This window comes from Sminthopsis crassicaudata, chromosome 5 (genome assembly GCF_048593235.1).
Source record: "Sminthopsis crassicaudata isolate SCR6 chromosome 5, ASM4859323v1, whole genome shotgun sequence".
In the NCBI taxonomy this organism is placed as follows: domain Eukaryota; kingdom Metazoa; phylum Chordata; class Mammalia; order Dasyuromorphia; family Dasyuridae; genus Sminthopsis; species Sminthopsis crassicaudata.
The window spans coordinates 11,439,512-11,465,108 of record NC_133621.1 but is presented as its reverse complement, the minus strand read 5'-3'; the positions used below and the strand labels follow the sequence as shown (position 1 = coordinate 11,465,108).

At 41.6% G+C, this 25,597-nt stretch overlaps 1 protein-coding gene across 2 annotated transcripts in view; it reads right to left on the bottom strand.

Moving 5' to 3' along the window:
- The window catches only part of DNAH11 (dynein axonemal heavy chain 11), a 276,162-nt gene that overhangs the window by 185,931 nt on the left and 64,634 nt on the right, over nucleotides 1–25,597 (bottom strand). For both annotated transcript variants that reach the window (XM_074268964.1, XM_074268965.1), the window contains exons 15-25: nucleotides 23,757–24,089; nucleotides 22,776–23,030; nucleotides 22,514–22,683; nucleotides 21,416–21,638; nucleotides 13,988–14,104; nucleotides 13,549–13,635; nucleotides 9,497–9,655; nucleotides 7,919–8,002; nucleotides 4,942–5,100; nucleotides 1,312–1,434; nucleotides 322–444 (exon numbers count right to left, since the gene is read on the bottom strand). In XM_074268964.1, coding sequence (XP_074125065.1) covers nucleotides 322–444; nucleotides 1,312–1,434; nucleotides 4,942–5,100; nucleotides 7,919–8,002; nucleotides 9,497–9,655; nucleotides 13,549–13,635; nucleotides 13,988–14,104; nucleotides 21,416–21,638; nucleotides 22,514–22,683; nucleotides 22,776–23,030; nucleotides 23,757–24,089 — 1,833 coding nt within the window. The remainder of the gene's footprint in view (nucleotides 1–321; nucleotides 445–1,311; nucleotides 1,435–4,941; nucleotides 5,101–7,918; nucleotides 8,003–9,496; nucleotides 9,656–13,548; nucleotides 13,636–13,987; nucleotides 14,105–21,415; nucleotides 21,639–22,513; nucleotides 22,684–22,775; nucleotides 23,031–23,756; nucleotides 24,090–25,597) is intronic.

Here is a 25,597-nt window from a genome sequence, read left to right as displayed (position 1 = left end):
CGCAATTAAAAGCAACAAATGAGATTATAATTAAGTGCGAGTCACTCGGCGCACATTTAAAAATCTCTTGCTGTAATGAACAATGCAAGTAAATCTCTCCCTCGTGTAAACGCGTCAGTGGTAAATGGGACCATGTGGCTCTGCAGCTGTTGGAAAAATATATCGGCTCTGAGATGGGCCCGGCTCGGGACCGGAAACGTTCACTGAACTCGGGAGGAGAGAAGCCCAAGTTCTGCTTCAGTCTTGGATCCCGAAAGATTCCCACATCTCCATTTCACAAAGGAGACTGCTTCCTTTCTGGAAGAGGGAAAGGCAACTTACTTGATTGTGTTCTAGAGTCTCAAAAAGTTGCTCGTCAGACTTGAGTAAAGGGATGCCCGTCCGGTAGTGGTTTTCGTAGGAAAACTCCATTGTGGCCCAGGTGTGGCTGATTTCCGTAAGGATCTGTTCAGAAACAGGATGAAGGAGATGCTTTAGTGTCATATGAGACACTTACTCACAAAAGCATTTTTATAAATTCCAAAGAATTTCCAGGTTACAGATGACTGTTCCCACTGTTCCCATTTCATAGGTCGTGATACTGAGGAATGAAGAAGCCACTGAGTTTTGGAAGAGACCAAGAGCAGACTTTGACTCGCGGAGTTTGGACAAACTTTGCTTCTTTAAAACTTATGAAAAGTCTTTTTTTTTTTAAGAGCCGGGACAGGCAGGTGATGCACAAATCATACCTGTTTTACAAATGAAGAAACTAAGGCTCAGAGAGTTTAAGTAACTAGACCAAGATAACTCACAGGTGAGTCACTGAAAGTTGTTCTGTCTTTTCAGTCATGTCTGTTTGTGTTTCGAGGTCTCAGTTTCCTCATCCATGAAATGGGGAAGTGGGCTAGAGGCCCCTTCCTCCAACACTATGATCCTGTATCTGTTGCTTACCACCCATGTAACTTTGGGGAAAGTTTGTCAAGCTGTTTCTAGGCTCAGTTTCGTGGCCTCACTTGGGATTTTCTTGGCAAAGACGCTGGAGTGGTTGGCCATTTCCTTCTCCAGCTCATTTTACAGATGGGGAGACTGAGGCAGACAGAATGAAGCGACTTGCCCAGAGCCTGAGGCTAAATTTGAATTCAGGTCTGCCCGATTCTGGACCCAGGGCTCCATGCACTGTGGCACAACTTGGCTGAAAGTGCCAGGATTTAGTCTGGTATCCAACCCATTGCATTTTCTACCCGTCCCAGAAACCTGGCCCTGAGCAGGCATTTTCTTTGTTCAGAAACAGACCATCAGTAACAACCTGCGGAGCAAAACCAGAGACTTTACCTTTTCGGTCCCCAGCTCCTTCACGGCTTTGTCCACGATACTTTGGACCTCGTCTTCCACTTTGTGCAGCTGTAACGCCAGTAAGTCTGCCAGAACTGTGCTCTCATTGATTGAGAACTTAACCTAGTAAAAAGAAGCCAGCAAGAAAAATCTAAAATGCCAACCTACATATTTATCACTTTTAGGCTTAATATGTTTATATGTTTAACTGCTAATGGACTATTGTCAAAATATACCAATCCTCAACAGCCATATGAAAGATGCTCCAATCGAGCACTCGATTAAACCACTTCTTGGGCACTGGGACCCGGAGAAGGCAAAAACAAGGTCCCTGTCCTCCAGAAGCTCGCATCCCAAGAGGGAGACCACGGAAGTGGCCAATGCAGGGGAGAGAGTGGGAAGTGGCCACAGGCATGGGGGAAAGCAGAAAGGGAGAGGGAGCTTAGTCTTGAAGAAAACTAAGAGGTGGAAGAGAAGGAGAACATTACAGGAACGGGGGAATGACAATGTCTTTGACCAAGAAGAAGGGCTCAGAGATGGGGGCTGGAATATGGGTAGAAGGAAGAGCAAGCAGACCAGTGGAGGGAACCGGAGGGGGGAGAGGGAGCTTAGAGAGAGGGGAAGGGGCCCACTTACTTAGAAGGACTCTGAGGCTCTAGCCCATGCCCTTCGAGTTAGCAGAAGCAACAAGGATGGGCCCAGTCAGTGCTTGGGGAGGCAGTGGAGAGGCCCTGTCCGGCCCGGAGAGAGGGTGAACGGTAAAATGAGTGGCTAAAGGAGAACCTCTGACAAATCCTCACGCCACCTTAAAGTGATGGAGCGGTGATGTTGTCCACCGGGCCGGTGTGACAAAAGCCCTTAGCTACATGGGTGCACACACGTGGATATAGGGACATACACAACATACACATGTGTACACCTCCTCTGGCTTAGCTATGGCACCAGTGGGCACAGACTCCGAGGTCAAAGATGGAGAGAGCTCACAATGGATCAGATATTTCTATGATGGCAAAAAAAAAATTGACCAAAGGAGCTGCCATTGACTGGGCAACAGCTGGACAAATTGGGACAAAATAATGCCACCAAATATTATTGTGTTATATGCAAAAAATGAAGAGTCCCAAAAAACGCAGAAAGATGTATAAGAATCATTACAGGGACAGGAACTGCGTAGTTGGTGCAGTGGATACAGCCCCAGCCCTGAAATCAGGAGGACCCGAGTTCAAATCTGGTCTTAGACACTTAACACTTCCTAGCTGGGTGACCCTGGGCAAGTCACTTAACCCCAATTGCCTCAGGGGAAAAAAAGAATTGTTATTGAGAGGAAAAAGCCAGAACAGGAAAGTAAGTCTGCAGAACAATCACAGAAATAAGAGATGCAGCACTCCTTGGCCACTGAGCCCAGGTTCGATGCAATGACCAGTCTTGGTGCAGGAGGAGTGAAGAAGAACACATGCTTCTCTGCACAGAGAGGTGGGACCCCCGAGGCTCCACAGAGCCCTGGCGAGGCGGGGCGGGGCACGTTTGTCGCACGGGTTTTGCTTTATTTTCCATCCACCTGCTCTGCGCCCTTCTGTTGGCACAAGGTGTCGAGGACAGTCAACGACTGGCTGCCCATCCCTCATTCCTGCCATGTTCTCCTCCTTCTCCTCTGCCTCTTAGCTCCCTTCAAGACTAAGTTCAGCTCTCCCCTTCTGCAGGTCTTTTCCAGGAACAGTTCCATTGGAAGTGAGGGTAACATTCAGCACAGAAAAATGATTGTATTTTGTGTATAAAAAAGAAATCGGTGAAAACTTTTTAAAAGTTAATTTAATGGAAAGTCAAAGGAATGAATTAGGATCACATGTAACAGCAATGAAAATCCAGCCCGAGGCTGAAGGGACTTGAGACTTGGGTAATTCAATCCACAACTCACTTATTTTTGGTATTAGAAAACCAGGGCCCAAAGCCTCTTCCTCAGCCAGATGTCCCCCCAGTTTCCGGCCCAAGACTTGCTCTCCTCTATCCTGCCGCCTTCCTCTAAACGGCAGCCTGAGCCTCTCCTTGGTTTTTTGAGATGTGCAAGGGCTAGACTCTAGTGTGACTCTTAATCCCTCTCCTGACGATAGAACCTTTCAGCCTAGACATCTCCTGGGTAAAGCTGTGCCAGTCAAGTGCTCTCGAGTTATCTTAATGCTTATTAACAAACTGTACAAGGTTAACTTTGAAAGAAAAAGCCACTCGAGGTGCTCCGGCGTTCCTTGTTTGAGAGACGCCAAGTTAGAGACATTTCGTCCCTGAGAGATAAGCAGCCTGGTGTTGACAGAGGAAGTTTCTTTCTTTTGACTGCCCTCTTTTCTCATCTCTTCTGTCTCCACAGCCCATTTTACAGAAAGATCACCCAGGTCATTCGTTACCATTCAATTTAAATCCGAATGACAGGGAGTGTCCCACTTGTCTTTCATTCTAAGCTACTGAGCAGTTTCATAAGATTTCCCTTCATTTCTTTAATTTCGCCGAGTCTTTGTCAGTAAATTGACCTGGGATTCTTTTTTTAAGCCTACTTTTAGAATGTATGTCTCCTCATTTCTCTTGCGATGGAACTTCTTTGGGCACAAAAGCTACTGGAAGCCTGCACTACCCACCATTCCTGTTAGAGTCTTCTGACCTTTCCCAGAGGGCTTCCTTCCTCAACACACCTTGCTGATCCCTTGTTTCAATCATGTCCCACTCTCTGTGACCTTGTTTCGGGTTTTCTCTGTCAAGATTTTGGAGCGGTTTGCCATTTCCTGCCTAACCCTACTTAATGTCTTAATTATTTTTCTCAACTCAAGGGCAAGAAGTCTACTCTCTGCCTTTCTGTCATGGCATTCAATAACCTCATCCATTTGGAACTCTTAAGAGTTAGAGCTTTCCTGATAATCAGTGTGAAAATAGGTGAAGGTTTAGTTTCTTTTCTTTCTTAAAGAACAAACACAATCACATATAAACACAGATCATGAAATATGCCATTCCTCTCATAGGGGGTGACCACTAGGACTACTAGGGGGAGTTCTAGAGCACAATGTTGCATAAATGATTAAAAGAGGTCACTCTCTTATGTATTTTTGTTTAACTACTCTTTATTAAAAAAGGAAAGGTTTAGTTCTAGGATGTGGGGATGAATGATGTTTCCAGAAGGGATTATAATATAAAAATAATTATTTTTATTAATCCATTAATAATTTAATGATTTATTCAAGTAATAAATTAATATGTTCTACATATAATAATTAAAACATTTTAATTAATTAATTAACAATAATTAATTCATTAATAAGATTGAGGAAAAACCAGCCATGAGATTTGGAAGAAAAATAAAAAGGTAGCTTTAGCTGACACGGAGACCTTTGCACATTTAAATATCTTTTTTTAAAAAAAAAGATGTTCTTAGAAGCATTTTTCTGCGATGAGGTGGTCCTATTGACTGCATGGCAGAAGCAATAACATCTGTCTTCCGCCTCTCCCCGGCTTCCGCTTCCCACGGACCTCCTCTTAACAACTACAGATCATCATGACCCGGGAACCTTCCTTACTTCGGGCCCGAAGGTACTTCTCAGATTAGCTGAGAGCTTTCTGCTCCTGACCAGACCAGATTCACAACATACTGACCCTTGTGATGTCCATCAGCTGGTGCCAGTGCCTCTCCCTGATAGCTGGGTTCTGTAACTCCATCACTGCCCTCAGAGACGCCAGCAGGTTCTTCACCAGAAGCTCCAGTCCCAAGTAAGCATCCCAGGCGCGCACTTCTTTATCGAGTGACCAAATGTCCTAAGAAATAGGGATTGGTGCAAATGGTTAAACTATCTCTCCTGTATTTTTTCGTGTAGTGGATCAGTCACCGGACCTGGAGTTGGGAAGAGATGGATTCAAACCCAGCCTTAGACTCTTAGTTGTGTGACCGAGCAATTCCTTCAAGTCTGCTTCAGAACTCCTCATCCATACAACAAAGTTATAATAGCACTTACCTCCCGGGGTGCTGGTGGGGATCAAATGAAATGACAGTTAATAAAGCATTATATATGTTTAAGTTGTTATTATCCTTTTCTCTAGGGGAGAAATAATTTTCCAACTTTAGTGCAAACATGTGAAAGCACGTAAAATCAATTAAATGTTTGGTTAGGGCTTACAAGGGGCTCTTGGGAAGTTCTAGAGTTTGTCATCATCATCGTTGTTATCACTTTTCCTTATTCCCAAGAAAATTCAAAGTCACCATTTCTAGGTGCTGCATTTTAGGAAGAGAGTTGATAAACAAAAATTCTGAGAGGAATAAAGGAAGATGTTCCCCTTAATGTGAGCGTCTTTCTGTTTATTTTCAGATGACTATATAACATGTATATGTGTGTGTGTGTGTGTGTGTGTGTGTGTGTGTGTGTAAACATATACAGCTTATTTGTCCTTAAGGACATTTCTGTTTTCTCTCTCATTAAAATGTGAGCCCCCTGAAAGCAGTTCTGGTTTTTGCCTTCTTCTCTATCCCTAGTACTTCGCACAAAACATTGGAAGCACTTAATAAATGCTCAGTGACCAACTAGTGAAAGGTCTTAACATTTTACAACTCAAAAACTGGTTGAAGAATTGGGAATGCTTAGCATGGAGAAGATTTGGGGATCAGAGGGACAAAATAACAGCTATTTTCTCTGTGGAAGAGAGATTAGAAACAGGTGCTAGGAGTGCCCACCATTTGGGACATGGCTGATCAACTTACATTATACACTTACATCATAAGAAATGATGAAAAGCCAGTAAGACTTGGATGAAATGCTGCAGAAGGAAGCAGGTAGAAACAAGAAGACTATATATAGATATATTATATATATATTTACATATATATATATGTAATATATATTTTACATATATACATATATATGTATGTATAATATATGTGTAATATGTACATATATATAATTATACATACAGACATATTTACATATTTACATACATATATGTATATATATATATATATATATATATATATATATATATATATATATATATATATGTAAAACACTGCACAGTGAGTCCTTTTCATAAACTTCAGAATACTCAAGTGACCAACTGGATCTCCCGAGGAGCTGTGATGATGCTACCGACTCCCTGAGAGTGACAGACTCCAGGAGAAGAGGAAAGACAAATCCTTTTTTGGACGTGGCCGATGGGGGAACTTCTTTTGCTCATCCTTATTTGTTATAAGGGTATCCCCCTGCCAGTTAGGGGAAGTGAGAAGTTAATGACTGTATCCTAATTATAAAAAATTAAATAACATGAAAGTTTTTTCAAAGAATTAGACTCATCCCGATTGCTCCCAATAGGCAAAAGTAGTAACAGTGGCTGGAAGTCACAAAGCAGCTGAGAGGATTGTCTCGTCCTCGTCAGGGGATGGGCTGCCTTGGAGGGAGCAGGTTTCTCCCTCACTGAACAGCTTTGAGCCAAGGCTGAGAGAGCCTGACCAAGGACATTGGAAAGAGGATTCCTGTTCATCTGGGAAATGGACTGGATGACCTTGGAATCCTTGCCACCTCTCCGATGTTGTGATTCTGAATCTTTTATCCTTGGGCCCTTTGGTTGATCGGCTTACTTTTTCTAAAGTGCCTCCTCTGTGTGGGAAGACATTCACTTCCTAGCAGAGCTGTGTCTATGGATGTAAAGAAAGTCGACCATTAAGGATGCTTCCCTAACTCAACTCCCACCCCAAAACTTGGTATAATAGTGACCAGTTTCAGGGAAATATATACACACATGATTGTCTCAGGTGTACACTGGAAGAAGATCCTGGAGTTGAAATCTCACCCTTGACATTTATTGCTTTCTGAATTTACTAAGTCGATTAACCTCGCTAGCCCTCAGTTTCTTCATCTGTATAAAGAGAAGACTAGAATGAGTAGCCTCTTAAGTCTGTTTTAGCTCAGGAGCTATGGTCCCTTGGCATCCCTACTGTCCTCAACAAAGATCTCCTCCCACATCATTGCCTGATCCTTTCATTATTATTATCATACCTTATCTTCGGTTTATCAGTATACATAACGTATCTGCTTCTCCATAGTATATCAACTCTATGAAGGCAAGAATTGTCATTTTTTGCTTTGTATTCCCAGTTTTCAGCCTAATTTCCCGTGACAGGAGGTGCCTGGGTGCTTGCTGAAGTGAATGAAATTTAGATGTCTCCAGAGAAAAAATAGTTCTGTCAGTGGCTCCCAAAAGGAGTTCCCCATGTGTGGTTTAATTGTTGCTTCCAGGAGAAGAAACCAAGGGCTACCACAAGCTGGGGTCTCTTTCCATCTCCACATCCAACCCTTCCTATCTCTAGTCACCTTCACTCTCCTCAACAACTGCAAGGAGGAATGTTTCAATGCTCAGGGGTGACTCATAACTCATAAACTACAGAATAATTGAACCAAGCCATTCATGGACAGACAATTTAGGTTAGGAGTGTGACTGGCTGATAGTGAAGAAATATCATCTCAGATGGTCATGTTCAAGCTAAGCAAGCCCATGTGCCAAAAACCCATCGGAGCCTGGGTAGGGGAAGACAGAAAAGAGGCGGCGTCGAGAAAAATAAATTGTGGTAGTAGACAGCTTCAGAACTTGCCTTGGCAAACCTTCTCAGCTCTCCATCCATCTGTTCCACATTAATCTGTCTCCACTGGGTTTTAGTCCAATTATCGATGCTTCTCTGAAACCGGAGGAGCAGATAAAAGTGTCAACAACATTTGGTGAAAGTGAGTCTCGGCCACATAACACAGAAATTGATGATACACAGTGGCACCATTGGCCAGTGGAAATCCAATTTCTTGAATATTAACTGTCCTTGTCAAATCCCCCCTAACTCTAGAACAAAAAGTTGTTGGTATGGGTCAAATGTACCCCCAAGACAGTCTGATGCATTGCTTGTAATCGTGATGAAAAGTTATAGACATATTTTGATGTAATCCTTTAAACAGGAGGAACTGAGGTAGAATCACATCTGGAAAAAGAATATTCCCATGATTTCCTAAAAACTCTCTGGATTCTTTCAAGATTCAGCTCAAATCTCATCTTCCGTGGGAAACCTTGCCGGGTCCCCCCAGCGGCAGGTGTCTTTCCGCTATCAATCTTGAATATACCTTATTTATACTTAGTGACATATTCAACTCCTTGAAAGCAGATTGTTTTTGCTTCTTAGAAACTAGAGTTCCTTAAGAAATGCGTGTTGGCCGACTAAAACCCTAGTAGTTTTTGATTCTCAAATGAAACTTAATCATACTTCAAAGACATAATCTGAATCCATCAATGGCCAGCCTCTACTTTTAAGCATCATGATCAGATTCTAGGTCTCTGAACTCATACTCAACCAGTCACATGAGACTCTTGTTGATACCGTAGGTCTCTGTGGGAATAGTCATTGTAGGACTCTATGATTTCCTAGTACTTATCACCATGTCTGATACATAACAGGCACTTAACAAATGCTTAGTGACTTAAGTCAAAGACTACTTTTTATAAAACTTATTAATATAATACAAAAAACTCAACTTTTAATTTTTTATTATTAACTTAATAATCACCAAAAACACATGCAACAAACAAAAAAGAATTGGACTCAACACAGTGAAATTCTGTTAGCCATGGATGGTTATTAGAAACATCTATTCCATTTACCAAGGCAGTTAAATTGATCTTTTCTTTGTTTCTGGGTCCCTAATGTCATATTTTGTTTTATTTTGTTTTTTGGTGTATATTTTCCATGCTTTCTTAATGCTCTGTTATCCCATCACTCATCACTAGCTCAACTTCCCCTTATCTTTAAGCACAATGATGCCCTCTCTTGTAACAAATAAAATATTTTTCACCAAAATATCATTTAAAATTTTTAAGTATTTAAAAATAAATTCTTTTCTAAAAAACTTTTGGGGTTCAAACCGAGAACCCTTTTGCAGTATTTTGTAAATGTTGACATGGAAGACAGTGATGTTTTAACTGAACATTTTTCTAGCAGAGAAATGTGAAAAACTCAAAGACTTAACTTTAAAAAAAAAAAAGAACAAATGGCTGAAGTCTGAAAAAATGACAGCCACATAATTTATTAATGCCATAAGAAACATAAGATCACCTACTTACAAAGACACACAAAAAGAAGACTAGTCAAAGACATGTTAGAGAATATTTTTTTTAAAAAATAAGCTCTCACTTGGATATAAATAATCAGATCCCAGAGGCCCTTGAGCAAACGAATTTCTCTTCGACACTGTTTGATTTGTTTATAGTCTGGAAGGGCCACTTCAAAAAGACTTGTCGATTCTTGCATCTGTAACATTTCTTCTTCTAACGCCTCAAGCTCTTCGTTTGCCTTGGAGGGGAAAAAACACATTTCACTCATCCTACCTGTCAACAAACCACTTGAAACAAGTGAGTCTGCCCAGACTTCACCATACTTTAGCTCATCCAGCATCTCAAAAGTTCCACACGGTAATTAGATCATTCATTAAGTGGTAGCCTGGTGGACTTCATTCTGCCATCTTTAACAACCATTCCATGATAAAAACAGGAGAGTGAAGCATTACCAAATATAGTCTTGAGAATTATGGCTTCCTTCACTGAATCATAATCTGCTAAGAATTCTACTAATGGAATTGAAGCCCCTCAGCAAAGCTTCATGAGAAGCCATGAGTCTTATTTTCGCCCCACTGATTTTCATTGTAAAACTAGAAATTTTACTGGAAATAATGTGTCCATTGGATGATAAAAATCATACTTAAGAATGTAGCGAGTCCTTTCAAGCTCCACATTTATAGGAAAAAAACCAATATAACTCAATTTAAAAACTGTCACTCTTATGAACAATAACACTCAACACTTTAAGTTACACATCATAAAAACCATCCTAAGTTGAAAACAGCACAATGATAACTACTCTGGGAGTATTGTTGTCAACGTCCTTTCGGAAGATAATATCTGAGATGAAGGGTAATTTAGACCACAGAATACTACTCCTACCACCGCCATCACTATTACAATCACTAGCTGACATTTCTATCTAAATGTTATCTCATTTGATCCTCAAATAATCATGCAAGGTAGGTGCCATTATAATTCCCATTTTTACAGATGAGAAAACTGAGGTCAAGAGAGATTAAGTGCCTTGTCCCAAATCACAAAGTTAGTAAGTGTCTGAGGCAGGATTTTAAATTGGATTTTCCCAATTCAAATTCTAGCTACTTGGGCTGAGAGGTCTGTTACCGAAAAGAAGCCATCATTCTACCATATTATATTTGTGAAGATAAATCTGGACTTTATATTTATCTCTGATTAGTTCTATCTTGTAAAATACTGGGATAAATTCTTTTATCAGCTCATGTGATTAATAAGCATTGAGACAGTCTCTACCTTCATCCAAGTTACTGATTTCCTTTTTTGAATAAACAGTGTATTATCAAGGGGAGATCCCTAGGAGGCTCTAGCAGAATGTCCTATTCATGTTAACATTGCTCTCCAATATTGGTAGAGTCATTTTCGAAAATCAGCCACCCCTCAGGACAGTGAGTTTTAGGAGAACAAAGCACGTGTCTCCCCTGGGTAAGTGAGCTTGCTGGTGCTTTTAAACTATCTTGTGCTCTAGAGCTGGAGGGCTCCCCCAGCCCAACTGGCCAGGCTGAGCTCAACCCAAGTAAAATCTTGATTTTAGATACTTCATGGCAAAAGACGATGTCATCTCTTTCAATTAAATACTTTCTTCCATGTGTTAGGTTTGGTTAACCAAGTCATCCCTTGGAGAGAAGACTTTTTAACCAAATCATCTTCCGCCATAAAGTTCCGAAAGAGAAACCAGTCCTACTCACAGCTTGTCTGTGCCTTCTCCTGGTCCCTCAAGTGATGAGGTCCTTTTCAGAATGGTGGGGGGCAGATGGTCAATGGAGGAAAGCTCGGAAAGCTGGACAGCTCCCAAGCTTCCGGCAGATCTGCCCCTGGAAGGATTGCACTGGGGGCTCTGGATTCCCACCAATTCCCATGTGAAATGAAAACATTTCCTGAAATGTGGCTTCTTAATCTCTGACCACTTCCCTCTGACATTTGATCTGGGTAACCCCGTCAAGTCATGAACTGCCAGAGTGAAGAACTAGTCAAGTCCAAAAGACTTGGTTCAAGTCCTGCCTCTGACAAATGATTCTGGGCGACCCAAAAGAAGTTACTGACCCTCTTCTGCAGCAGACAGTGCCTCACCGAGCACGTGCTGCTTTGTGTTAGGGTTTTTCCCACCAATGAAATCACAGGTTCTTAGAAAGCTGCTGGGGCCTGAGAGGCCAGTCCCCTCATTTCGCAGAGAAGGGAACACAAGCAGACAGGTTTACCACCAAGCCACTTGCCCAGGGGCACAAACTGGTAAGGGTGAGAAACAGGCTTTCAAGATAGATTTTCCTCACTCCCAGCCAACATTCTGCCCGCTGTGACCCCTAATGCCTCAGAGGTCTGGTCAAAAAAATCATCATCAGCCAATGCAATCACCGTATGATATTTGGCAAAGAGCAGAATAAAGTTTCCAGATTTTCAAAGAATTTCTTCTCCCTATTCCTTCCCCACAGCATATGGAATCAGGGCTGACCTGACTCAGTTTCCTAAAAACAAGATAACAGTACTTCTTGCCTGCAAATGCACGTAGCTATTTGGGAAATTGCTCGAATAAGTTTTCAAACATCAAAGAGACAGAAACCCCCTACTCTGCTGCTAATCTCACTACTTCATATCTAGGCAGCATCAAAGGCTACTGGGGGGGTCCACCTGCTGCAAGTCTTCCCCCATTCCAGACCATCTTCCATTTAGCCACTAAATTAATCTCCCAGACACCCTCCTCCCCCACTCAAACTTCAATGGCTTCCTGCCACTTTCAGGATCAAATACAAAATCCCCAGTTTGGCTTTCAAAGTCCTTCACTACGCAGCCCCTTCTGATTTTTCCAGCTTTCTTATACCTTGTTCCCCACCCCAGTGATTCTGGCCTCTTTTACCTCCTGATTCGCCAATATTTCCCTGGCTATTTCCAGACCTGACATTCTCTCCTTCCTCATCCTTGCCTTCAGGGCTCCTGACTTCCTTCAAATCTCAACTCAAACCTGCCTTTCTGCCTTTGCCCATTCCTCTCAATACCAGTGGTTTCCCTCTGAAATGACCTTTCATTTACACTATAATATCTTACACATACTTCTGTTGGCCTCCTCTATTAGATTGGGAACTTCTTAATGGCGGGGATCGTCTTTTGCCAACAGCAGATTTCAGCCACAAAGTGCTTAATAAATGCTTCTTGTCTTGATGTGACTAAAAGCAAGCAGATTCTTATAGGCCCCTTAATTACTAGTAAAAATAGAATAAACCACATTCTTGTAGCCAGCCTGAACCAGCTCTTGAGAGATGGTTATAACATTTTCCATGGGAGCATTTATATCTTGGAAACTGGCAAACGCTACAAGACCAGGGAGTTTTGGATTGTTTGATTGTCTAGAGTAACGAAAGTGATGGAGAAAATATTAATAATGCAGATTAAAGCAAAAAGGTACATATATAAAGTGCTCTCCTAGAGAGCCAGTTGTTAGACATTTTCCAGTATATCTCTTGCTGATAACACATCATGGAAGGGATTCAAAAAGGCATCCTAATGATGGTGAACATGACACCTGTTGGCCTTCCATTCAATGAGAAGAGGGTCATTGAGCATGATGGGAGATATTATTCTTCCTGCAGTCAAACTAACTTATGATCAATGACAAGCTGTGTGATCTTGGATAAAAAAAGAGATCCAAATCTCTTACCTTTACAACCACCTATAAAATGGGGGTGGGGTGGTGAAGGGTGGGAGGAATAAGGATGGATTAAATAATTAACTCTAGGTACCTTGGAGCTCTGAATTCTAAGATCCTAGGAAGGGGTGGAGAATTTGGATAACTCAGATTGAAGAAAGCTGAGTGTCTGCTTGTAGAAGGAGGCAATAAGCAAAGGCAGCTTAGAACAGGGGGAACAGAATGGGTTCTAGGGCTAGAGGATAAAAGTCCAAATTCTGTCTCTGACACAGACTTCCATTTGCTTTCTATAAAGTGAGTTGAGCTAGCTGCTCTCTAGCATTCTGTCCAGCTCTAGGTCTTTGGCCCCAAAGCTAATATGCGCAAACATATAGAAATATATAAATATACACCGACCAACGTGTTTTAATTAAATGCTTTCTCTAACCCTAGTTCATTCACAGCAGGACCATTACCTCATCAAGGACTTCATATGGCTTTTCTGCATTATAGAAGAAGGGGGCTTTTCTTCTGAATCTTTCTCTGAACTCCACCTGTTTCCCCTGAGAGAGAAGAAAGAAAAATAAGATTAGAAGGGAAAGAGGATCTCAGTAAGCAAATTAAGTTTAGAACTGCTGTTTACAATATTCTTGTTTTGGTAAAGAGGTGGTAGGTTATGTGTGTGAAATGTTGCATAGATTGTGTCAATTTGTTTTAACTATTTTTCTTTATAGCAAAGGAAATTGTTCTGGGGAAGGGAACTTAGTGGTAAGTGCAAGGTAAAACACCATCCGCCCCCCTCCTCCGCCCTGAAAAAAAATCCATAAATCATTTAAAAAGGAAATTCAAATGTAAATAAGTCCATAAAACAGTCTGGTTAAAATACTTTGAGCAGGATTATTTGGGCTCACTTACATCAAACAAAACACACTTTCTCCTGATCACAGTGACCTCTGCATTCTGAAGCGGGGCCACTTCATGTCTCATGGCCACAGCGTTCTTTTTGGTAGTGTTCCATCTTTCAGGCAATTCCTGGGAAAAAAGAAAAGTGCATGATGGGAGAGCAGGACAGTTACCATGGAAACCCAAAGGCCTACAACAGGTGGCATTCATTTAGTTGGCATTAGAGAACCTCACCCCATCCTCCTTTCTGGGCCAGGCCAGGTGCATGCTGTGTTTATCATGATGTCTCCAGGATCTGTGATTTTATGGGTCTGGGTCTTGCTTCCCTTAGCCTGGCACCCCCTGCCTGGGACTTAGCAGAGGATCTTTAGAGTTGCTCTATTCCTAGAAAACCTGCCCTGCTGTGGCCAGAGCATCGCATCAAGCCCAAGTTCAAAGCTTTTCCAGAGGATCGGGCCTAACAAAGCTTGGGTCCCACTGGTGGAGGCTTTAAGAAATCAAATCACCATCACACTACCTCAAGATCCTAGAAAAAGATATTACTTCAGGCATAAAATGTGATCAAACCTCACCTTAAGCAAGCTAGATTTTTCTTAAATTTTAGTCAGTATCATGGGTCATAGCTTCCCAAGCATACATTTTTGTAACACATTCAATTCCTGTCATTATTTGGAAAGTTCTTCCCTGATTTTTAAATTTTTTTATTAAAGCTTTTTATTTATAAAACACATTTTTCCCTCCTTCCCCTCACCCCCTCCCCTAGCTGGCAGGCAGTCCAATACATGTTAAATATGTTAAAATATATGTTAACTCCAATATATGTATACATATTTATAGTTATCTTGCTGCACAAGAAACATCCAATCAAGAAGGAAAAAAAAAACCTGAGAAAGGAAACAAAATGGAAGCAAACAATAGAGAGAATAAGAATGCTATGCTGTGGTCCACACTCAGCTCCCACAGTCCTCTCTCTGTAGAGATGGCTCTTTTGATCACTGAACAATTGGTCTGAATCACCTCATTGTTGAAGAGAGCCACATTTATCAGAATTGATCATAGTATAATCTTGTTGCCATATACAATGATATCCTGGTCCTGCTCATTTCATTCAGCATCAGTTCATGTCTAAAATCATCCTGTTGGTTGTCTCTTATAGAATAATAATATTTCACCACATTCATATACCATCACTTATTCAGCCATTCTCCAATTGATCCACTCAGTTTCCAATTCTGTTGGAATACACAGGAGCCACTTGACAGCGGCTGCTGGAGATCCAACCCAGAATGGATCTCCTCCTGTGAGACAATGACACAAGGAGACCGAGAGGCAGTTGCTGTTCCCTGACCTCTCTGGCTGAGAAGCCATTGTTGTCTGACTTCCCTCCAATTCATCTCATTCCCAGTCCTCGACACCTGTGCCAGCAAAGGCTGCCCTGCAGCTCCTTCAGATGCTGTGATCCACAGCGGGGAGGCTCCCAGAGAATTGACCCGAACAAAGTTCTTGCCACAACAAAAAGAGCTGCCACAAACATTTTGGCACTTACAGGTCCCTTTCCCTACTTTAGTATTTCTTTGGGATATAAGCCCAGTAGTACCACTGCTGGATCAAAGGGGATGCACAGTTTGATAACTTTTGGAGCATAGTTCCAAATTGCTCTCCAGAATGGCTGGATCCATTCACAACTCCACCAACAATGTATCAGTGTCCCAGTTTTCCTATATTCCCTTAACATTAATCATTATCTTTTCCTGTCATCTTAGCCAATCTGACAGGTGTGTAGGGGTCTTCCCTGATTTTATATCCATGCAGACTGAACAACTAAGAAACCAGCCCAATGTTTCTGACCACCATAGTCTAAGAATAACATGTCATGTTACTCTTGAGTGTTCCCCCCAACTTGCACTCTATTGGGTTGAACTTCTACTTCAGTTCTAGCAGCAACTCCATGAGTGATTCTTCTGCTTCTCTACTTCCAGAGTCCCCATCAGCCCTAGAGAATGGGTAAACAGGTGAATGAGAAAACTTTTATAAAGTATTAACTATGTGCAAGATGCTGTACTGGGAGGGGCACACAGAAGGGAATGGTGAGGGGGGGGTGCAAGGTTAGCGAGATCGCTGGAGAGGAGGAATGAAAAGCCTGACCGGGGGCTTTCCTGAAATTACAGCACAGGGGAGATAACCACCAATTAGGACAGCAGGGCGCCAGGGCAGTGGACTGGCAAAGGTGGCAAAGTGATTGTTGGCAGAGAAATGGCACAAGGAAAGGGGAGCAGAGAAAACGCCCACTCGCCCACCCCCTTGGCCGCCCCATAGTGCAAGAGAAGGCTCTGCCTCCACAAAGCATTTACACGGGAGCCCAAAGGGATGACTAATCCTCCTACTCCAGCACTTGAGGTTTCCTCTGTGGTACCAATTGCCTTCCTCCAGGGGCCAAAATCCTATAATCCTCTCCAGCTGATTCAGACTTAGTCATCCATTGTTGTAGGGCAGAAGGAAAATTCTTTAAGATTTGCCTAATATTCTGTATTCCAGCATCTCACCCAGTGCCTGGGAGATGCTAAACAATAAAAGCTTGTTGATTTAAGAGGGAAGTGGGAGGGAAAATTACCATTACCTGGGACTTTTATAAGACCGACAGTAGGAATGAGATGAATACTCCCACTTCATAAGCTAACCGTGTAACAGTGAGGCCATTTTTTCTGTTTGCTGCGTTACATTTGCCAAGACGTGACCCTGGAACATCCTATCATGTACCCATAAGCAGCTCTACTTGGGCTCCACTGGATTAAATACTTATTTTTATGAATAGTAAATATCTTCATTTCTTATCTAACTTCATGGAATCACAGCATTTTTAAACTGAAAGGACCCTCAGCAACCATCTAATCTACTTCCCCACAAGAAAAGGAATTCTCACTAGAACATTCACCTGTGCACATCTGTGATCCCATTTCCCTGGGGCTCAATTTCTCTTCTATCAAATGAAAGGCCTAGACCAGATGGCCTTGGGGGCTGCTCTGCATTTATGATGCTACATCTTCAACTCCTTAGATTCCTCTTCCTAATCCAGTAGAATAAAAGCTTCTGGTGGGGCAGCAGCTTTTTCATTTAGTTCTTCCATTCTATCATGGCTTGGCACACAGTAGGCATGTAATAAATGCTCGCTGCTCCCTTTCACTTAAACAATTACTAGGTTCCAATTATCTAAGGGAGACTGTACCAGTTACCCTTATTGTTATGATAACAGAATAGCATTTTGAATTTGGATAGTACATGTTCACTGCTGTTGCCCTTAATGGCCAACTATGAACTGATCATGGTCAACAAGAACGGAGAACGAACAGGACGTGACCATGTCATGGAATGGACACTGGGCTTCCATCAAGAGACCTGCCTTCTCAACTTCAGCCCTGTCTGTGTTGATGAGGACAAAAACTGAGTCTCAAAGGGGAAGATGGTTCAATGCCTCCTCCTCCTCCAAAGTACCAAGGGCCGGGTCCGTATAACGAATGAATTCGCTACTCAATGCTGTGTTAAAACGAAGTCTTATTGATAGTAAAGGGATAGGCAGACCTTTGGCTTCTAGAAAGGTCAAACTTGCCTGGTGAGGGGACGCCAGTTGGCGGGCACAAGGCAAGGATAAACCAAGTGCAAGAAATAGAATTTTAGAGATTCTTTTTATACATAATCAGGGTCATAAAACAAAGTTTGTTCTTCAGATATAGAGATGTTATCCAAGGGGTTCTGGAGAGATCTGTAAATAAGACAGGGATTTCTCTTAAGGATGTAAAATTCTATTAATCACTTGTGGCTCAGGTTATCTCCTTTAACCTCTCCTAAGACAGGGATTTCCTGTTAATCATTTGTATCTTGGGCTCTCTCCTTTTAACCTCTTCATGTGTGATGGCCCGAACAGTTCTCTCTCTGTAAAATGAAGATAACGGGCAGTGCAGACTCTGGCGCTGCTTTCTGGCCCCCACTCACCTGGCGGGCTGGGAGCCTGGCTGATGGCAGAATGTCCTTCAGGATTCTAGTAGAGTAAGGAAATGGGAGCGGTTCTAGTACTCTGACTCCCAAGCACCCACCAGGGTGCTACTAAATACAATTTAATCAGTTAACACCCCCCGTAGCAATAAAATTTTTACAAAGAGACATTTATAGAGAACCTACAGGAAGAACCAAATTACAGCAACATCCACCCACAGTAAGTGGGAGTCTTTTGGGAGAGTGGATGAGAGACTCATTGTCCCCAGAATACACAGAGCCTTGGGGAAAACGGGCTTAGTCTTAAAGATCCCAAGTGGCACAGGGGGAGTCACAGGGATTGGTCAGATCCCTCTGTGGGCTCCTCGTGAGTGTGCTTTTGCTCCAGGTGGTTGGTTTGTATTCAGCGCCCAGTTGCACGCACTGCTTGTTACTGATTTACTCTCTCCAATAACATGGTCGGGGAATAGGAGGGGAGGGAGGTTAAAGAGAGAATGTCGCACTCTCTCTGGACTCGCCACCTTTTGTAAATGCACAGGAGCCCCCATTCCCAAAACTGCCCCCAAGCTTGACTCTCAAAGCAGCTTCTGAATTATACTTTTTTCTTTTTTTCTTTTTCTGAGGCTGGGGTTAAGTGACTTACCCAGGGTCACACAGCTAGAAAGTGTTAAGTGTCTAAGACCAGCTTGAACTCGGGTCCTCCTGAATTCCAGGGTGAATTTTTAAAATTCAGCAAGAATTTTTAAAAACCTTTCTCTGCACCAATCCTTATGCTATTTGAGCAAGGAATCCTTGCCCTCAGGGAACCGCCAGAGAAAGACAACACATGGAGAACTGTAAATTGGGGAAGAGATTTATGGCGTGGAGGTGAGATGATAAGGTGGAGATGAGCAAAGAGACTTAGTTTAGGGCAAGATGAGAGGGAAACAGCATCGAGCCCAGCTTGAGAAGGGGCTAAGGAGGGTCCGTGGGGGAGGTAAGGATGCAGCCTCATGTGAAAACGGGACATTACCATCACAGCTCGGCCTTCTCCAGGAACTTGTGAAGAAATGCATTTACAGACCCAAAGTATTCTGGGACTTCTTGAAGCTCCGCCTCCCATGCTTCCTTCCATCTCTGACCCCTGGACCTTTGTGGAGGCTGTGTCTCCCACCTGGAAACATTCCACCTTGCCTCTAATACTTCTTCCAGTTCCCATCTCAGACATCCCCATCTACACAAGACCAAATCTGCCACCTTCCACACACACACACACACACACACACACACACACACACACACACGATCCACTCTGTACGTACTTACAGGGTACGCATTGCTCCTCTCTCTCATATACAGCGTCTTTGAAGTAAAGGATTTTTTGTCTTTATATTCCCAGCCTTTCACACGGTGTCAGGCACTTAATCAGTGTTTGTGGAGTGATTTAGGCCCTTACAGGAAGGGCCAGTATGGAGTAAGTCCGTGAACAGCAAGAGTCCGGTCTGAGCACAGTGCCCAGTACACAGTAGGTATTTAATCAATGTTTACTAATTGGTTGATAAAGCAAAGATTGACAGGTACCGGTCAGGTATGTTATAGTAAGGGTTCCTTTTGGGGAGGGACTAAGCTCCCTTCCAGAGCTTAGACTCTGCAGAGGGTGCCTCGCTTTGGTTATTAGTTGCTTAATACACGGTCACGATGGTATTTTTCTGTAAATAATTTAGAGCGATCTGTAAATTTTAAAACAAAGCCACAACAGTCAGAACAAACACAACACACCAGTTCCTTTTCACCGAGAAGCTTTTAGGAGGTCGTCATAGTCTTCTCTGCTATTTATAAACACGACTTAGAGACGATCATAACCTCAAAGGAAGGTTACTGGAGTTTCGGGCATGGATCCAAGAGCGACTGTCATGTATGGGAACAGGGAAAGGGAACTTCTAATTATAATGTAAAAATTCCCGGCTTCCGTGTGCACACAGACACACCAAGCGTCTCCAGAAGCCCCTCCCTCACTACAATGCCCGCCGCGCTGGGTCTGGGGCCCCGGCAAGGCTGGAACGGCCTGCCACCCAAAGTAGTGACGTGCCTAAGCCCGGGATCTGCCACGTGGACACAGACACTCTGAAGATCATGAATGAACGAATAAAAGTCACTTTCTGAGTTCTTCCCATGTGCCGGGTACTGCGCTAACTGCCGAGAAGACCAATCAAAGCGTGTGATCCACGCCACAAATAGGTTCCATTCAATGGGGAGAATCCCCCAAGAACTTCAGCGTTTCCATGATTGGGGGGGGGGGAAACGGAGGGCAGTAACCTCCGGCTTCAGGAAGGTCTGAGCCCAGGAACTGCCCAGATCCCTGTTGGTTAGTGGCCAGTATACAGTGGCTGTTGACATCTGCAGAAGGAGCTTCCCCTCAAGGACGTTACAGGTCTCGGACACACAATGTCCCAGCACACACATGTTCACGTGCGCACATACTCATGAATACGCTGCGGCCAGCCTGCAGCTGAACCCTCTGGGGAGTGTGGCCGCCCCCGTCACAACGTGGGTCCCCTGAGAGCAGGCTCCACCTCGTGTTTCTAGCCTCGGCATTTAGCTCATTGCTTGGTACACAGAAAGCACTTAATAAATGCTTTTCCATTCCACTCCATTTATCAATAGGCAAATCTAGTCTATGCAATATGAAACGTACACACCCATACACATGCTTAGATGCACACCTTCATTTTTTCTAGAATCTAATAAAGCTGAGAATAATCCATAAAAATGAACTTTGCTTTAGTTAAGTAGAAAAGCCATTCCATCAGGAAATAAGACATTTATAAATGCCCTGGAGGAAAAAGACTTTCTTTTACCACAATTTTTTTTCATATCATCCTGTGTCAGCATGACTCCTACACACACCCTAAAAAGGCTCACATGTAGTACCGCGGTGCCCGGAGGCTCATGGACGTCATAAATGGAGAAATTCACCACGGGAGCATAAAGACATGGACATGCTCAGCAGTGAGCAGAGCTCGCTGTTCTTCTCGGGAAAGGCCCCGAGAGCTCTTCCTTCCTTGGCCCACGGCACACTACAACTCTCTGAAGAGTGCGTTGGGAAGATGATAGCAAAGAAGTCCTATTTAGGAAATATAACCATTTCCCACCTAGATCTAGGCTGTCTCACAGCTAGCGCGCCTAAAGCCAGTCCACATGTTCATAGGGACTATTTGTGTCACTCGTAGCTTGCATCGGTTCCATTGGCCACAGTTGGACACTGTAGCTCGAGGGGATTCTGGCCCTCTCTGAGAACGAAGACCAACCACCAACCAGCTAACCGATCCAAGGCTAGGGCACTTCTGGACTGGCAGCTGGTGGTCAATGAGCGAGGGCTGTGGTGAGCCTCAGCTTTGAAAGCAAACGTAAGCCTGGAGACCAGAAGGCTGCCGCCTAGAAGTAAAACACTGTGACTTGGGCGCTCGCACTCACCTCCAGGAGAACGTAAACGTGGTCAGGCATCTTCTGTCCGTAGCTCTCCAAGAGTGTGATGGTGGCTTTGAGGGGGTCAAAGAGCTCATCAGTAGCCACCTGCCGGTTTTTAACTGCCATGAGGTGGCCCATGATTTCGATTAGCCCATCATAATCACCTTCTTTCAGCTCTCGGCAGAATCCAGCATTTGTCACTTTAATAAACTCTTCCAGGTCAGTCAGACTATGAGAGAAAAAAAAAAAGGAAGGGAGAGAAGAAGAGAAAGAAAGAAGAAAAAAGGAAGGAAAGAGACAGAGGAAAGGGAGAGGGAAAGGGAGGGAGAGCACAACAGAGAGAAAGAAAGAGAGAGACTTACAAAATGTGTTCAGTGGTTGCCTTTCCAGAAGCCCTAGATGCAAGGCCTGCCTCTGACACCCCTTGACACATTATCCTGGGTAAGTTATCTCACTTTTTTCATTGTTCCAGGGAACTCTCTTGCATTATAAATTACCAAGAGGCAAAAGAGAAGGATTTCTTCACTGAGAACTAGTACTCAAAGCTCTGATCCAATAAAAGCACAAACAAAATCTTTTTTTTAGTATAAGAAAATTCTCATCACTTCAAAAGTTGGGATAAATAATCGTGTTGAGATTCTGTGATTTCATTCCACTAAAAACCAAACCAATGGGTCTTAGAGGGCTCCCTGAAGCTGAGAGTCCAACAATCTCCCGTGGCTTTGTTCATTATAATACTGAGGAGGCTGTGAAGGATTCAGTGAAAAAAGAGCCTTGGCTCAAATCACTTCTGATCAGTGAACTGTGGGACACCAGGGGTATCACTCAACTTACAGATGCTCCCAAAGAGGTTCGGGCTAGTTGCCTTTGAGGTCCCTTGCAATCTATGATCATAGGATTACCTAAGTTATATAAGAGCATTCAATAGAAGAACGCTTCCCATTATCCCACGTATACACATAGATGATGCTCTTACAGAGTACTATCAACAGCCGACTTGTTAAACCTACAGGTGAGTCACTGGTTACCCAGTGGGTTGTGAAGGAAAGACCTGCCGATCCTTCTGAACAGATCCAACATTCAGGATGAAATTAGCCATTTTACCTGTCAACGACAAATCTGAGAAGGTGCTCTTGGAACATCCAGCTCCACTTTTTAATCATGTTGAGCAAGCTCATTTTGAAGGGCTTCATGTCCACCTTAAACCAGTTTTCAAAGATCCGGAAGTCCTCAAATTTGCTCATTTGAACATACAAAGCTTCATAAATGTCAATCTACAGGAGATTTTGAAAAAAAAAAGATAAAGTTCAATACCAATTAGCTTTAAACTCTTCCACCTACACAGCCCATGGGCCATTTTTCTTGCCTGCTCTTTGAACTGCTCGATGGTGGGTGGCTGCTCTGGAAGGCCTTCGCTGGACTGAATGTCCATTTCCTCTGCAGTTAATGGGTGACCGTAGAGAAGAAACTGCTTCATGAAATCCATGCGATCATCTACCCAGAGGTAAGAGTAGGAGTCCAAAGAGTTCTTATAGTCCAGAACTTTGGTGATCACCCCTGAGACTCTGCTCATGATCTCCTGTCTGGTCTCTATCAGGTCTGACATATGGTCCATGTCATTCTAAACATCAAGAGAAGGGAGTCAAAGCAAAACCATGATTAGAGTCCATTACTGCATGTCTGGAACTCTACAAAAATGGCAAAATTGGAAATCACCAAGGCTTTTTCTTAGATTTGGACTCCTCCCAACCCTTCAAAACAGACAATTCTAGAGATAAATAGCTTATTTCTAAACAAGGAGACAACCTTGTCCAGTGGCTAGGAGGTTCAAGTCCTGCCTTTGAAACATCCAGGCTCTGTGACACCGGACAAGTTATTTTACTTTCTCTAGAACTCTCTAAAACTAAACAAGGCACAGCATGCATGTCCATCTATGTTTGTGGAAGGTTTTCATTCTGGGAGGTCCTCATAGGTTTGCCCACCCTGCATCCCCAAAAACCTTTGAAGTCATCATCTGTTTTGAAAAAAAATGTTGATTTTCTATTATGAAATAATTAACAAACATTTCAATAAACAAAAAATGATCCTGAGTAGGAGCCCAGTAAACAATGATTTTTTTAAAAAATACAGTTTTAAGTGTATCTTAAAACTAAAAGAGGTAACAAAACTGGTTTATGTGATCTTCTGGACTTTTTTTCCTCTTTCTTTCCTTTGCTTTTTAATGTTCTGTTGACATTCTTTTCTCTTTTTTTTTATATCTCCAGAATCCCCTCCTTCACAATGGGTACAACCTCCCCTCCCACCCCCAATACACACCTCATTACCTGCTTTTTCAAAAGGAAAATACCTGGTAATTTGGAATTTCCAGATGTGCTGCCACTCTCTTCATGTGGCTAGACATCCTAAAAATATTGCATAGAATCTCTTCCACGAGGTCATACAGGCCATCCCCTGCCTCCCTTTCTAATGGGGGTTTAAATATGATTTCTGGAGCCATGAGGATCATTTGTGCTTGAAAGAATGGAGCAGATTTCAGACATTTCTCTGTGTTCACCAAGAAGAAATCTAACTCGTGCATAATGGCATTGAAGAAGCCATCAACCACGATGTCATCAATGAACTCCAGGTAGATTTTCCAGGTGTCCGACATGGCATTGGCTTTGAAGAGCTTCAAGTTCTCCTGGGAACACAAAATTAATAATCTAATAATATTATACACACACACACATATATATGTATATATGTATATATATATAAAACATGGAACACAAAATCATTAATAATATAATATGTATAATATGGAACACAAAATTAATAATCTAATAATATTATACACACACACATATATATGTATATATATATATATATATATAAAACATGGAACACAAAATCATTAATAATATAATATGTATAATATGTGTTCCATATAATCTAATAATATTAATCTAATAATATTATACACACACATATATATGTATATATGTATATATATATATATATATAAAACATGGAACACAAAATCATTAATAATATAATATGTATAATATGGAATACAAAATTAATAATCTAATAATATACACACACATATATATGTATATATGTATATATATATATATATATATAAAACATGGAACACAAAATCATTAATAATATAATATGTATAATATAGAACACAAAATTAATAATCTAATAATATTATACACACATTATACACACACATATATATGTATATATGTATATATATATAAAAAACATGGAACACAAAATCATTAATAATATAATATGTATAATATGGAACACAAAATTAATAATCTAATAATATACACACACATATATATGTATATATGTATATATATATATATATATATATAAAACATGGAACACAAAATCATTAATAATATAATATGTATAATATAGAACACAAAATTAATAATCTAATAATATTATACACACACATATATATATGTATATATATAACATGGAACACAAAATCATTAATATAATAATATAATATATATAATATGGAACATAAAATTAATAATCTAATAATATTATACACACACACATATATATGTATATATATATATAACATGGAACATAAAATCATTAATATGATAATATAATATGTATAATATGGAACACAAAATTAACAATATATTATAATAATACAATATATAATATAATAATAATTTAAAATCACAGCATTGTATTTGCTCACATAAATTGTTCAACTGACTCCCTTCCCCCAAGGAGAAACCAAGAGTGACCAAGCAACTAGCTATTTTTAAAATCAAAATTGTCCTTGTGCTTGTATTTTATCCACTGGCTAGAGTGTAAACATGTGGACAAGTACCACCTGGTAATAATTATTTCTATGATCTCAGCTAAATAAGAGGCTCTGAACCCAGAAAGTGTGTTAAGTAAAGAAGATATTACAAAGACAAAATAGTCTCTATCCTAAGGAAATTTACATACCATTCTAGCAACACGAATTTATTAAATGTCTGCTATAAACTTTTACCTTTACCTTTAACATTAAACAGAGAAGATGGCATGGACCTGCCAGGTCATGCAGAATACGTACAAGATAAATACTAGGCTGCTTTTGGGGGAGAAGCCACTCATCAGGAAAGGTTTCACCTCAAAAGTGCTGCTTGAGCCAAGTTTGGAGGAATACAGGGATTCTAA